At 42.1% G+C, this 15,923-nt stretch overlaps 3 protein-coding genes across 3 annotated transcripts in view; 1 reads left to right on the forward strand and 2 right to left on the reverse strand.

Annotated features, from left to right (window-relative positions):
- tmem258 (transmembrane protein 258) overlaps positions 1-15,923 on the reverse strand; it is a 151,477-nt gene that overhangs the window by 106,493 nt on the left and 29,061 nt on the right. The window lies entirely within an intron of this gene.
- Positions 1,693-7,392, reverse strand: fads2 (fatty acid desaturase 2). Its single transcript, XM_084060187.1, has 13 exons — positions 7,290-7,392; positions 5,893-6,147; positions 5,404-5,514; positions 4,692-4,889; positions 4,499-4,600; positions 4,261-4,386; positions 3,906-3,966; positions 3,734-3,810; positions 3,450-3,547; positions 3,042-3,138; positions 2,756-2,835; positions 2,499-2,624; positions 1,693-1,766 (listed from the first exon to the last, which is right to left on the reverse strand). The coding sequence occupies exons 1-13, from the start codon at positions 7,293-7,295 to the stop codon at positions 1,715-1,717; spliced, it is 1,389 nt and encodes a 462-aa protein (XP_083916313.1). The 5' UTR covers positions 7,296-7,392; the 3' UTR covers positions 1,693-1,714.
- Positions 11,696-13,181, forward strand: lrrc10b (leucine rich repeat containing 10B). The gene has a single exon (XM_084060483.1). It carries the CDS (start codon positions 11,734-11,736, stop codon positions 12,934-12,936), a length of 1,203 nt encoding a protein of 400 aa, XP_083916609.1. The 5' UTR covers positions 11,696-11,733; the 3' UTR covers positions 12,937-13,181.

Here is a 15,923-nt window from a genome sequence, read left to right on the forward strand (position 1 = left end):
TTTCACACCTTTGTGTTGATAACTGTAACAGTTAACAATATATAACAAATTAATCAAAAATCAAGACAGTAAAAGAAGGTCAGTCGGGTTACTTTATTGCTGTATTAGAAGAGTTGGGTGAAGAAAAAGGTACAGGACTTTGTCGAGCTAGACCTTGTCAAGCCAGGCTGTGTCGAGCCAGGATGGTAAAGCCAGGCTTCACGTATTCCTATAAAAGACCATGAAAGTCGATAGCAGAATCCTTGAACTTGACCAATCATGGAGCCCAAAACCAGAGCGGCGTTCTTCTCTGTGGCTGAACAGCAGCACTGCAGCAGCTCATTGGCGGACGCCAACCTGCTTCCGGTCTCCTAAAAAGGCGTCCGCCAACTTCACGCAGATAGCTACGCGAGACGCGAGACTATGCAGATACGGGAAGTAAACCGGAGATGGTGTGTCTTGTCGATTTTTGTTGCGCGAGTCTTGTTTTTTTTTTTTCAGGACTTGAGGGCGTTAAGCATTGGTTCTCAAAGTGGGGTGGGGACCCCCAGGGGTCCTTGGGGGGTTCCAGGGGGTCCCCAGCTATATGTTATTATTAAATATGGGTCTTTTATTGCTACTTTTAACTTTTTAATGGATCCTATGTAAGTAAAGCCTGATAAAAGTGTCAAACTCCCAAAATCTGGAAATTACATACTCTGTTAAAAATGTCCTGGGGGGGGGGGCTACAATATCTGCAGTGCCGTCCAAGGGAAATCTGTAATATATTATCAAACATCTAACAACAATATGAACTATAATGTTAACAGAGTGACAATGACTTATCACATGAGTCATTGTGAAACAATTATGATTCACGGTCACACTCTATTTCAGTAATATAGTTAAATTGATTATATCTTATTGTATTAATTTCATTTTATTTGAATGCAGGGTCATTAAAATTAGTCTATACAAACACATGTGTTGAATTAACTGTAGAAAAACTTGAAGAACAAGGCACTGGATTAATTAAACTTGGCTGTTAGCCTGGTCCCTACCTAACTTCACAGCTAAATCTCCATGATAACTAAGGTAGGATTGCGTACATTTTCTTTCGTGAAATCGAGTCATGGATAAACTTATCCAGGGTGCTCTGGCTAAGCTAATTTGGCAAGATAATTCAGCTTTCATGAAACCGATTCATCGCTGTTAATCCTGGCTAAATTAAGCTAGGATAGGTGTTAAATCCAGGCTTAACCCCTAATTCTGCTTTCGTGAAATAGGCCCCTTGTATAGGAAATCTCAGCTGCAATACAATCAGACCGTTACAGTACACATTAAAAACAACTCCAGAAGTTCCCACATGTAAACAGGATTGTCACCTTTTATTGATGAAAATATTTAAAGTCTGCCTTCTGGACAAAATTACAAAAAACATTGTTCACAACATTGTCAGTTCACGCAAGCATATTGAATATAACATACTAGTACAATATGTTGTTGCAAGGCAACTTTGGGTCACTCTGTATCTGTGCAGTAAATTGTAAAAAAAAAAAAGAAAAAGAAAAGATAGAAATAACCCTACACATTAAAGCAACCCAGGCTGACAATACAGATAAGAGATCAACCTCAATACTAAATGATATTGTATCACAACGCCAAACATATTTATCATCCAGTGCATTCAGGATATCTAAGTATACTGTAAAATTACTGTTTTTGGTACTGTTTAGGCAGTCAAATCAATTTAGCATCATTTATGTAGATAAGCATCAAGCCACAGCTCCCCTGAGTTTTTCAGTGACCTGATGCAAAAAGTAGAGAAAAAGACAGAACATTGGTTATAAGTAGGGTGTGTGCTTGCTTTGCTACCCTAACCAGATAACAGAAATACGTATTTTGTTTTGTTTTTTGAATGTAAATGCAGGGCCGGCGCGCCTTTTAGGCAGAGTAGGCAGTTGCCTAGGGCGCCACTAGGGGGGGGGGGGCGCCCCCAAAAAAAGGAAAAAAAAGTATTTTTTTTCTTTTCAGGCTCTAGGTGGCGCTGTGGCAGAAAACGGTGGCGCGGCGCTGTCAGACATAGGATATGCTCCTGTCCTCTGAATTACTTTCTGGGTAAAAGAGACGTATTATTAAATGGGGGGGGGGGGGGGGGGGGGGGGGGGCGCCAAATTGCCTAGAGCCGGCCCTGTGTAAATGTAGTCTGTATCGTGAATGGTAGTCTGTGTGACAGGTACACAGTAACACCAATGTTTGATTCTCTTGTATCTTAAGAGTTGAGTGATGAGTGGAGTCAAAATCGGCCTATTGTAACCAACCACATTGGGTCACTTGACTTCTGTTTATTATATGTGACTTGCTATATGACCATTCACATTAATGCATGCATCGCTTCCAAGCCTTTGAAGTGACAGCAGTCCTTTGGCCCTCATAAACCATTTTGATAATATATGTCACAGCTGACAAATCAGTTTCATTGTGTCACCAGCCATTTGTTGACTGATCACTCCCTGCTTGGAAAGAAAACGTCAACTCACCTGACTACATCTGTGAGACCTTGTTGCAATGTTTTAACGTTGTAAGGAACCTCATGTTTCTCACACACTGCACGCACTAGTGGCGCCACCAGGTGGTAGTTGTGACGTGGCATGGTGGGAAACAGACTTAAGAGAAGAGAGGAGAGGGGAGCAGGGCATCCGTAAGACATACCGTAGTAACTGTACTAGTTTGAATCAGCAATGTATCCTGCATACATATCCACTCAGTTGATAGATAAATCTATTGTTTCACGTACTGGTGTTCGATCTGGAAGTTGAGATGCCCACTGAACCAATCATTGAAGGCGGACTGCTCAATATTGCAGGTGGCACTTAACTAAAACAGAAGAAGTGACATATAGAGTACAATAATATATAACATACGGTCAAAGATTTTTAAATAAAAGTTCATTATACATGTTGTAGGCTACTGTTCCAAGGCTACTTGTAGGCTACTGTCAAATATTGACTAAATGTTCCCAAATTTGACAGAAGTATTCCTTTCATATTTCGAGAGTAGATTGACAGCATTAGACAAGCTACCTGCATAGTCAGCCAGTCTTGATGTCTCTCATGGTCTATATCCATGGGCAGGTGGTTCATCTGCGTCACCCAAACAAACCAGTGGCTCTCAAGAAACCTGCATTGTTCAGGAACATTTTAAGTGCATAACATCACGTCATAGCATCTATTTATGTTCTTAAACAGTAGTGACACAGGGTAATAAGGGTAATTAACCACATAAGCCCTTGTTCAAAAATAGCTAAAATAGCCAATCTACAAGCTCACAACGTTTCGCACTGCGATGCGCTCTGAGCTTGTAGATCAGCTATTTTTGAAAACATTTCAAGATCTTCGACTAGAATGACATGGCCAAAGTGGGGGCGCCAGGATTCATGTGGTTAAAGTGTATGAAGACTCTATGGTTTGGCTTCTATGTCACATCACTACCTGACAAAGCTGATGAGCACAACACAGCCGAAGATACCATAGAAGGGGGCGTAACAGCAGAAATAGCGAAGGTAGAAGGACATGGACCAAGCCAGATCCTTCCAAAGAAAAAGAGATGGCTTCACCAAATTGCTTTCCAAACAACAGGAGTTTCTTTATATTAAAACATTTATTTTAGGCACCATATAAATAATGATATATTGATAAATTGACATACATAGAATCATATCTATTTTACATTAACTCCACATATGTTACACTGCACAATAGAGCTGACATCTCACCACCCAGTCACGGCGAGAAAACATGGTGCGTAAGATCTGAATATGGAAGTACACTGGAATGAGCAGCGGAGGTCCGACTGTAAGACAAACATGACAGTTATTCACATAAAAGTGAATATCGTTCAGAATTTTCAGTCATTAAGGTGGAAAAAAACTATTCTAGAAAACTTACTAAGGAAGAAGTACTGGTGTTGGTGATGATAGGGCATGTGCTTTATCTTTTTTATGCCATACTGCAACAGGAAGAGAAATAGTCAGGCCAGTGACGGTTCATCACAGACTTACAGTACTGAGGTTTGTGCAGACAGGTTTTTATACATTTCCAGGGCAGACTTTCGTGGAAGCTATGAAGGCCCCCTCAGTTGGCCTATTTCTGTGAATAAACAGCTCTTTTTATTTATTTATGTCATACTATGTCTTGTGCAGCGACATGGACATGATGAGGCACTGCTGCCGGGAATTGAACCCAAGTCTTTGCGTTGGTGGGCAAGTGTTTTACACATTACACATCACATGATTATACTTACCTCCACTGGCTGTGCCTCTCCCACTACGAATACGTGTAACATGTTGACATCAGGGTCCTTACTAAAAACATTGGGCTTGGCATGGTGCTGGTAGTGCCGATGATTCCACCAGTTGGCAGAGGCACCCTAAGATAAGAACACACTCTTTTGTGATGCAGCACACGTATAAAAAGAGGTCATGTAAAAGGGGGATTAGTAGTGGGGATTGTCAAGGAAAGGGCGTTACTGTCGAAAATACCTTTAGGTGACCGATGACAAACTTGTGGAATATGTGATTCCAGCTAGACCTCTTGAAAGCAGACAGGTGGCCAAAATCATGCTGTAACCATCCAGCCTGGGACTGTTAATGAGCACAAGAGAAAATAAAAAATTGACTTTGTGGTTGTTGGGGAGCAGCAGTAGTGATGATAACTGGGTGTAGTGCTTCACACCTGAGCAACAGCCTGAATGCCAGAGCACAGCAGTGTGAGGGTCCAACTGGGCCCCCAGGTCCAGATCATCAACCAGGCCAGGACCTCTAACAGCAGGATATGGCCAAGGTGGAGACAAAAGAACAGAGGCTGAGCTCGGAAGAGGCCCTGACTCTCTGCGCGTGTTCGCAAACTATAGAAGTCCTGTACAATCGCTGCCTGTGCACAGAAGAGAACAGAGAAAGATGGAGCTCAATGAATACAAAATGACACTAACACTCAGACTTAAGGTTCAATGAAATGAGTGTATGTTTGCAAACAAGCACAAATCAAATGGCATGTCATGGTCAATAAAACACACAGATGTATTTTTTTTTTCATTTTTTCATTTGGGAATGATTACTAAACCAGCAGCACCCGCATTCAGTACAAACAGGAGTATGAGATAGGCTACAATGTCAGACTTGTTTTATTAGAGAGAAAACCGGAAAGGCATTAGAAGAGGTTGTGCTAAGGTACAACATCTTAGCACATGGAAACAGGAGAGTTGGAAACAAAACATCAACACCGTAAGACTCATAAATAACAAAACAGATCCTACAATCATGGTCTGACCTACATGTTCTTTTGCACTTGCATGTGAACGTGATACTAATTACACCATTCTGTTGTACCGAGTCCGAAACATGAAGCCATCAGGTGGATGTGGAGTTTTATTTAAGGGAAGTCTCACATTTTTGTCTCGGTCCTGACTGGGCTCCGATGCTGCCAGCTCACCGATCAGCAGGGGCTTCAGAAACTTTTGCACAAACTTTGGATCAGGATGGAAAGCAGCAAACGCCTCCTGAAAACACAGAAATAACATCTTCCCACCATCAAACACCGAACAGCTACAGTAGGTTAGGCTTCTATGTGACTGTGTATTGTGTAATATATGCAAAAGTAGGCTACAAACACTTGCTAAAAAATAAAATAAAATAAAAACATGCTTTTGGAAATCAAATATCCTATTAGACCTATCTGAATTTACGGTATCTGAATAAATAAATAAAAATACGCATATAGCCTATTCAAACCATGCAATCAATGCAATGAGATAACACTGCTGCAATGTGTTATCAATGAGATCAACATATAAGCAGCAGTGTTATCTCATTGCATTGATTGACTCAATAATGATAAGTCTAGGCTAATTAGCTATATGGTGTGAGCAAACAATCACCGTGGCATCTTCTCCAGCATAGTGGCTGATGACCCGAAAGCCACCCGGGTGTCTCTTGGCCCAATGACTGATGTTGTACACCCTGCGGTTGATGACTAGCCACTGGTCGTTCCTATGGCAGTGTCGCTGCACCTCCTCCCATGTGTAAACGTTGCCCCCTCTCCCGCTGCCCGGCTCGGTCAGCTGGCCGCCGCCCCCCATCTTCTCCCAACACGCTGCTGTCTGTCTGCTCGGCCCACACAGAGGACCAGTCAGCTGCAAGGTGGGCGCAAAGAAGTGCCATGGGTGAGGTGTGCAGTGGTGTAAAGTAACTAAGTACATGTACTCGAGTACTGTACTTAAGTACACTTTTGAGGATTCTTTTTTACTTTACTGGAGTATTTCCCATTTTCAATACTTTTACTTCTGCTCCGATACATGTCAGAGGCAAATATTGTACTTTTTACTCCACTACAATTATTTTAAAACTTTAGTTAATAGTTACTTTGCAGATATAAATTACTATATTATAAAACATACATTAACCACTTTAGCCCTATTATACATGGGCTATTTGAAAATAGCCAATCTACAAGCTCACAAGGCATCACATTGCGACGTGTTGTGAGCTTGTAGATCTACTATTTTCAAACATTTTAGCATATTTTGATGCCAATACTTTTGTACTTTTACTCAAGTAATATTTTGAACACATGCCTTTTACTTGTAACACAGTATTTTTATGTTGTGGCATTGACACTTTTACTCAAGTAAAAAAATGTGAATACTTCTTCCACCACTGGTGAGGTGTGGTGTGACGCCCAAGTGTTAAAAATGCTCTGGTATCTGGTTTACTCCCACGCTAACAGGATGAAAATATCCCCAGACTAGAGTCACAAATGTTCCAGACTGTTACAGGAGGGAGCCAGGCATGCAGGAGTATAGAACTGATCAAAGTGCTTTCAGGGGAGGGAATTGATCAACCTGTTGATTTAGGCTATATTTTAACCACACACGGTTGATAGTGTTACACACTAGAGTAAGGCTATAAGACATGAGTGAGACAAAGGATGTCTTCAGGAATAATTGATGATGAAAAAGGAGAAGCACCGTTATACGTGGCTTGGCAGATCGAGCCCTTTTTGACTTTGGCTTTTAATGATTTGTCCACATAAACTTGACAGGAATGTCAGGTTTAAATGAACATTTTGAGAAAACTCTACAGGCTTCTCGAAAATGAACTATAGCTCCCATGCACGTTCAACATTTTCCTTCCATGTGTTCATATTCATTTTGATCTATACGATAATACGAACACTAGCCTAAATAAAACGATTAATTATGATCACAGATAACGGGTGATATTCCACCTATAGTATAGCCTAGATCTAATCAAATTAATAAAAAACAACACTCACTGGCATCCAGATGTCTTCTCTCTCTCTCTCCAATAATAATCACATTAGTACAATACGTGCTTTTGCTCACGTCTCATGAATATCCATCCAAACTGTGACAGTGGATTCCTCCTCGTCTCTCTGGTCTAATAATATGAACACCGGCTCATTCACCCACTCAGTAATTCAGTGTAAATTCCCAGCCGATCATTCGAGGGTTTCTGGACCAATCCGCGTAGGCTCTACATCCTAGACCACTGGCATAACCCGAGACCATCTGCAATTGGCTCAATGCAGACCATCCGAATATTCCGCGTACATGTGCCTGCTGTGCGTTTATTTAATTATTTTATTTCCATGCCATGCAGTGGTGGAAAGTAACTAAGTACACTTACTCAAACTATAATTTGAGGTACTTTTACTTTACTGGAGTATTTTCAAGTTTTAGTGCTTTTACTTCTAGTCTAGCTAGCCTTGGATCAAGACTATCATAGATTATTGATTTTGACATTTTTATATCTACGATAGTCTTTAGCTCGCACCCCCCAGTGCGTTCTGCACTTTCACCAGTAAAGGCAGTACTTCTCCGTACATATACAAAATAAATATATAATATGCTTACCCGGTTGCCCCAAATGTTAAGTCACGCTTCGGAGTCTTTGTGCAATGTATTAGTTCGTATGTTTCAATACATTTGTGTTTTAATCCCGTCTGTGTCGGATTCTGTCGAAAGTTCCCTGTACCTCAATGGGTGGTAGTGACGGGTGAAAGCCGGTATTACACTCAATTTACAGAGGAAAAAGACGAGTGGGAAGAAATTGTGTTCGGCCACAGACGGAATTAAAACACGTATCTATTGAAGAATATGGACTAATACATTTCACAAATACTCCGAAGCGTGAGTTAACATTTGAGGCAACCGGGTAAGTACCATATATATATTTTTTATATATGTACGGAGAAGTACGGGCTTTACTGGTGAAAGTGTAGGACGCACTGGGGGTTCGTATCTACTATCGTAGATACGAAAGTAAAAGTCAGACTGATAAAATACGATAGTCTTGATCCAAGGCTACTTCTACTCCACTACGTCTCTCAGAGGCAAATATTTTACTTTTTACTCCACTACTACTATTATTAGAAAACTAAGTTATGATGACTTTTACAGGGGCCAGTTTCGAAGTGCAGCCACCTGAAGCCAAGGTACTCTTTTAGGGCAGTTTTGAAGGAGATTGGGGTTTAACACTCCTTCATGACTTTTGGTATGGCATTCCACATTTTGGTGGCATAGCTGATATTGGTCTTATCTTATGTAGCCAAGGCTAAAACAGTGAACAGCCTATATGTGTTCTGATGGTGGAATTAAGTATATCTTATTTCAATTAGTAATAATGTCTGATGTGCGACCCTTTCTTTTCTTTTTAACATTTTAGAGCACATGTGCTTCAAGAAAACCTACATTTTGCAGTTTATTTTCTACATGCCATATAGCCTCAAATCCTACACAGATCCTAAATGAGAACAATACATTAATTACACAAAAGTCATGTATATCCTATTGTAAACTAAAAAGATTAAGAAGGGGAAAAAATAGTATAACGTGGCGAACATGCTTCTATGCACCAGTAGATGGTGCAAACGATCTGCTGAATCACACTCGATAAGTCAATAATTTATCTTATTTAGTTATCCCAATGGTTTTCAACCTGTGGGTCGGTACCCCCAGGGGGTTGCCAGACTCCCCACATGATTTGGGGGGATCCCCAGATGATAGTGAAGTGACAATTTAAGGACTTTTAAGAACTCTAGTCAGTGAATACTAAGTGAACACTAAGTCAGTGAATAGCCTACTAAGTTACTAAGTGAATACTAAAAAGTCACTGAAAGTCAGTGAATATACTAAGTAAATACTAAGTCAGTGAATACCAAGTGAATACTAAGTCAGTGAATACTAAGTGGATACATCAGTGAATACTAAGTGAATACTAAGTCAGTGAATCTTCTTCTTTCCTGTGTCATCATCAGATGTCCAGTTCAGTAGTGTACAGCCATGCCCTCGTCTCAGGTCCCACATCGAGTGAATACTAAGTCAGTGAATACTAAGTCAGTGAATAGGCCTACTAAGTGGAGTCAGGCCAGCCCACCAGAAAATGTCCTCATTTTCCCACAATCTAATGTTTTTTTCTCGTTGCTCCCCCTCTTTTTCTGCTTCTCTTTCTGGAAATAACAAAAAACGATGGGGTTGCACAAAAACAAATTTGACCCACTTTCTTATATATGATGTGACAATAAAGTTGTAAAGATGCGAGGGCCCGGTCATCGCTGCTCACTGCTTGCAGCTTTAATTTTATTTCATTTTTGTTTTTATTATTATTATATTTCATTAGAATTATTATCTTTATCATTATCTTAGCATCGTTTTGTGGAGCATGTCACACCAACAATTCACTGCTACCTGTATGTATAGTTGAAAAGTAGCTCAAACTCAAATGTTTATAGCCTATCTTAGAAATGCGTCACGTTGTGAGCTTGTACATGTCTATTTTCAAAATATTTTCATACATTTGGAAACATGTGAAATGTGAAATTCTGCATAATGAATACTTTTACTTTTAGTACCTATAAGTATAGTTTGACGCCAATACTTTTGCACTTTTACTCGAGTACTTTTTACTTGTAAAAGTCCGGTACGTTTACTTGCAAAGGAGTATTTCTACATGGTTATATTGATACTTTTACTCAAGTAAAAAATGTGAGTACTTCTTCCACCACTGGTTGTTATAATTACCCATTTAGGAATAAATTCTCACCTTCACACACACGCATGCACACACGCACGCGCGCGCGCGCGCGCACACACACACACACACACACACACACACACACACACACACACACACACACACACACACACACACACACACACACACACACACACGCACGCACAGACGCACGCGCGCTCTCTTTGACCATGTGATGTGTCTGCACTGTGTTGCCTTGTTCCCGTTGCTAAGGCAGGGAGGGAGCAAAGCGCTCAATCAGCGTTGCCATGTCGGCTTATTATGAGCGACTTTGGGCTTCTTTTTCTAATTATCATTTAAACCAGTGGTTCTCAAATATTTTCATGAAAATGTTTTGTGCCCAGGGGAGCATTTGTGTTGTTAGAATGTTTAAAAAATATATTCAAAATATTCCACATTCTATTGCAATTTTGCATTTCATTTGAAAATAGCAGATCTACAAGCTCACAACGTTGTGAACTTGTAGATCTGCTATTTTCATTTAGCCGATGGATGCATAGGTTTAAGTGCTCATGTGGCCTAAGTTGCTTCTTTTGGGCTTGTTTTCCTAGACCTGGTTGCTTGTTTCTCTCACAAAACATGGCAACACTGCTCCCCATGATGGACGGGAGTCAGAACAGAAGTAGTCAACAACAGAACAGATCTGTGCTGAGTGGATCATAACTTGGCGTTCGATCTTATCCAAACTTTTGATCCAGTAGATTACAGTGGATTACAGCGGATTACAACTTTTGGACACTGGGTCCAGTCAGTATCTAGAAGCTGTGGTGGCACAGACGTCCATTCAGCGCGTCACTTTGGTCACCAGATCACACACTGAGCTGTCATTTACGACACCGGGACAGCTGGGGAGTATCGATCGATCGGACTGTTGCCTAATTGAACTTTTTATTTATTTATTTATTTTGACGATGCAATAACTTTTTTTTAGTGATTATTATTATCATTATTATTATTTTTCTTTTTTTTTTACAAATCTCTTAATTACTTTTTTGCACAGACAACAAAAAACAAGAAATTGTGACATATTTTTTATGTAAATACCAGGAACAAAGGCTCAAGTGATCGCAATGCAAGACTGACGTTTGCATATTGTTGGCTATAGTTTCAAAAGTCGTCAATGAATTCAGTGGACATGTGAAAAGGGACTGTTTGCACTGGGTCAGGAGGAGTGTGAGGATCAAACAAGTATTGGGGAAGTTTTTTCTTTTTCATTTAGAGAGGAATAAAGCACTTTTATCCCTGAATTGCAAGCAGCTTTTCAAGAGCAATTTCTCTAATCAAAAATTCAGCTGTTAAACTACGACCACTATTATAACTATTACTACGATTATTACCACTACTACTATTACTACTATTACTACTATTATTATTACTATTATTATTATTACTCATCTGTTTGCTAGATCAAACTTTTCTCCAGCTTTTGCTAGGCTAATCAAATGGTGCTAGCTTAGATGAAGGGGGAAAGAGACACTTGACGTTTGGAGGGCTGTCAAGTTGCCTGAACCAAGATGCCCTTCATAGATGTTGGCCCTGCATGTGGGTTCCTCCGGCACACCATGACAGCAGTGCTGAGGGTTGACCCAACACATTCACTACCTCATCAAATGACCCTGTCCTGACTCACAGGGGTGTCAGTGGCAGACAGTGGTGGCCACGGCATGGGCAGCTCCTCCAGCAAGGGAGAGGGAGAGGAGGAAGGGATGGCTGGAGAAGAGTGGAATGGGGAGGATGTAATTCCAGAGAGGAAGCAGAAAGAAGAGCCCGAGCCAGAGCTGCCCCTCGGGGTCGAGGAGTTGCTGGAGAGCGGAGACCCCGTGCTGGACCTTAGCTACCGGAAATTCAAGCGGCTGCCGAAACGCGTCTGTAAGTTGACTCACCTGGAGAAGCTGTATGTGTGTGGAAACCGCCTGAAAACCGTCCCGGACATCATTATCCAGCTACAAGGCCTGAGAACACTGGCCCTGGACTTCAACAAGATGGACGATGTTCCACTGGCTGTCTGCCAGCTCGTCAACCTTACTCGCCTGTATCTGGGCAGCAATCGGCTGATGAGCCTCCCGGACGAGCTGGTGAACCTGCAGGCCCTCCGGTGCCTGTGGTTGGATGCCAACTATTTCATGCATTTCCCGCGTCTGCTCTATGACCTCCCCCACCTTCGCTGCCTTCAGATGGCGGGGAACAGGCTGCGAACACTTCCCCATGACTTGACTCGCATGGAGAACCTGAAAGGGATATGGCTCTATGGGAACCGCTTTGAGACCTTCCCCAGAGTTCTGTTGCACATGGAGGGCTTGGAGATACTAGACATGGACAAAAATAAAATCACAGAGTTCCCGAGCCTAAAGCGTCTCCATAACCTGCACCTGTTTTCCTACGACCACAATCCCGGCGTTGAAGCGCCGCCGAAGGTATGTGAGGAGGTGATCCTGGTCGGCGAAGGGGCGGCGGAATTCATGGATGAGCGGGAGGCGAAGAAGGAGAGACGACGACTGAGGGAGGAAGAGAAGGCGGCACAGGAGGCCGAGGCCGCCCTGGCGGCGGAGGAGCCGGTGATCCACGGCATCCTGAAGAACAGCGGTTCCAAAGCAAATGAGGAGGGTGAGTTGAACACGGGGGACACCGCCGTGGAGGAAGAGGAGGGTGAGGCAGAGGCACAAGTCATAGATGAAGCACAAGTCATAGATGAAGCTGAACTGGAATATGAAGAGGAGGGAATCGAGTATGAGACAGAGGAGCTAATATGTGAAGGTGAGGGGTTGGCGTATGAGGGCGAGGAGCTGCAGTATGAGCAGGAACAGAGGGCCTACGAGTACGAAGAGGAGGAGTGGGAAGACACGGCAAGACGACAAGAAGGGCTGTGACACAACCCCAGCACAACTCCCCATTCAGAGTACAGCAGGAGGTCCCTGAGGCTTAAACTTGATATATACTTTGTTGTACGAAAACACCCGATCTACAAGCTTGTAGTTCTGCTATTTTCGGTGCGCAACATCGTCATATGATGTATAAACTAAGCATTACCCAGGACCAAAGACGCTGCAAGTTGTAATGGTGTATGTGGGAATGGCTTCCATCAATTACTGACTCTAGGTTTCCCTACGGTCGAAACAAGACGGCAAACAACAAATATGTAATTTGTGAATAATGAATCAACAGGACATTGTGTGGCTGTAAAGGTCAATGGCACATTTGACATCTCAATTAGCAAACTATCAAGTCAGGGCCGGACTCTGGCGGTGTGCGTGTGTCTGCTTGATTTACTGTGTTTTACTTTGAGTTTTGCTCTGTGACTGGTGCAATGTCATACAGTTTTGTCAATTCAACTGAGTTTGCACAGGAGACCCAATCTTGCCTCATTAAATATTTGTGTTGTTCAAGTCAGTGTCAATCATTTATGCAAGGATATTTGTTAACAGGGAACAATACCCTTCAAACCACTGCTAGCACACAATGCACTTAACCAGTTTACTACATTGATACACAGTTTCGCCATTTGTCACACATCGCAGCCAGTATCTGCTTTAAGGGACATGTCACAATACCTCAACCCGGGTTATTTTTACACACTGTGACGTGTGTGTATATGTAAATGTGTGTATTGGAGAATGGATTTGCAAAATATTTATTACAAACTAAACACAACCACCAAACCCCTGTCAGTGTTGTGTAAGCAATTGTAGGAGCGTCAGTGCCAGAAATGAGCGGGAGAAGGCCAGAGAAATATTACAGGGATGAATAGCTGGGGTACCTCACCATATAAGGCAAGTCCATAGGGTCACTCGTAAACATCACAAGGAATGGCAAATATCAAGTTAGTTAAGAGACAATTAGGGAAAAGGGGGAAATAATCCTGGTGTAAGGATCGATACTCTTTAATCCATGGGTGATTTTTTTATACTTTCAAATAACATGGAGGATTTTACAGCGTAGATTAGGGAGTACCACATCAAATATGGATGTGGCACAGCAATACGTCGTACGAGCATCAGTCTCAAGCCACATGCATGTAGGTTAGAGAGAAAGACTTGCATCATCTCCGTTCACTACCTCAGGCCAATTATTTTACAGCAATGGCCGGTCATGTAAACAAAGATTACATATGCGGCCGCCTCACGGCGCTACCGGCACACATAATTAGCATCACATCGTGTGGATTTTCTCTTTTATGTAGGAGAGTAGTCTTTTCAGTTCTCAGTTGTTTCATCAAACAAACTAATGACACACACTGATAACATCACAAAGTTGATGGAATCTCTTATTTTTTTACGGAACGAGACAGGGGACAGTGAATCACGTGATTTCCTAATGTAGTTTTCCGACACTATTTCTGGATACTAGTATTAGTTTTTATATGATACAAAAAAAAGGTCTATGGTATTTTAATGGGAGAAACACTTCGGTGACACAGGAGGCCTGGTTTACAGTCAAAAGTTCCAAACGAATACGTGAAGAGTGGGCACCAAAACATTGTGGGCCTGGGAGAGTGGGAACTTGGTTAATCTGGACACCAAAACAGAGTGGCCACCTGAGAAGTCTGGGCACCAAAACATAGTGGGCAGTCTGGGTACCAAAACAGAGTCTACAAGGGGAATACTGGGTACGAGAAGTTTTAAGCGTTAAAGCTTATTTTTTTATTATGCATCTGGTTATGGTGCCCACTCTCCTGGATACCGTCCGATACCTCTATGGTCCGAACACTGAATCCTCAAAATGGGTGTTGATGAAGCATGCGCGATACATGAACCACGTGACCTATAGTGTTTCTGACCCCTCAGGCCGCTTCTTCTCTCCTCATTGGCATCAGTTGCTAAGCGAGCATGGCTTCTGTGTAATTCTAGCCCTTTTGGTCTGTCACCGTATCTTCTTCTCGCATGTCGCTGCAGCGGTGAAATATTCATCCAGCTGCTGAAATATTGATGGATGCGCTCAGATGATGGTATGTAGTAGATTCTGTGCCTGTTCTCTGGGAGCAACAGTCTAGCACCATGAATTCAGTCAACATTAGATTCTTATTAACTTTAACTAATTTACAGATTTTCATGTAGAAATCCCTTCTTAATTAAATACCCTCTGAGTGTGCATGCGTGCGTGCGTGCGTGGTGTGCGCGCGCGCGTGTGTTAGTTTTTTATATTATGTTTACTATCTCACTTCTCAAACAGTTGGAGTGGAAAGAATCTCCATTATGCTTTTTCTCCCTTGTAGTGCCTGTTAGCTTTTGATATTATGTTTACTATCTCAAACAGATGGAGTGGAAAGAATCTCCATTATGCTGTTTCTCCCTGGCTTCACCTCAGAGAAGTGCATGGTGAAGTAATGATGTTGCTACTCTTTTCCCGTTGCGTGATTTTAAGTTTTCTGATGTTTTGACACAGCAACCTGTGTTTATTTGCACTTCTGCAAGAGCAAGACCGTATGAAAGTGATGTGCCTTCCGAGAGCTGTTAGGGCCCGCAGTAATGTTTGCATTGTGTTGCAAGCCCATGACGCATGATGTGACGCTATTTGGAACGAGATCCTTCGAGGCTGACATGCTCTACTCCCCATTCCATTGCTATGAGTAGGTGACTCAACACTTTGACAAATAACAGACTTGCCCAGGAATTGGTGCCATACACAGTAAAATCCTCAGTCATACGTTTGTAACTCAGAGTGTACAAATGTAACCAAATGGACCCGCATTGTAGAATTTTACAGTGTACAGTACTCTGTGGGATCATAACTATTTCGCTCATTAGCTGGCACCCTCTGTGGGTCAAGGACAGCCTATCTGGAGCAATGACAGCACATCATCTCTACCATGGCCTCTTCACTCCCTCTTTTGGCCTCCATGCTGCTCTGTTCACACAGC

Source organism: Gymnoscopelus microlampas, assembly GCF_963454915.1.
Source record: "Gymnoscopelus microlampas genome assembly, chromosome: 6".
Classification (NCBI taxonomy): domain Eukaryota; kingdom Metazoa; phylum Chordata; class Actinopteri; order Myctophiformes; family Myctophidae; genus Gymnoscopelus; species Gymnoscopelus microlampas.

Bases quoted from the DNA above. Each gene is read 5' to 3' on its own strand.
- fads2 (XM_084060187.1), bottom strand. The intron at 4,890-5,403 runs GTGAGACTTCCC...TTCTGTGCACAG, and splicing joins GTCAGGACCGAGACAAAAAT to GCAGCGATTGTACAGGACTT. The intron at 1,767-2,498 runs GTGAGTTGACGT...TTTTTGCATCAG, and splicing joins GGTCTCACAGATGTAGTCAG to GTCACTGAAAAACTCAGGGG.
- lrrc10b (XM_084060483.1), top strand. From the start codon at position 11,734: ATGGGCAGCTCCTCCAGCAAGGGAGAGGGAGAGGAGGAAGGGATGGCT.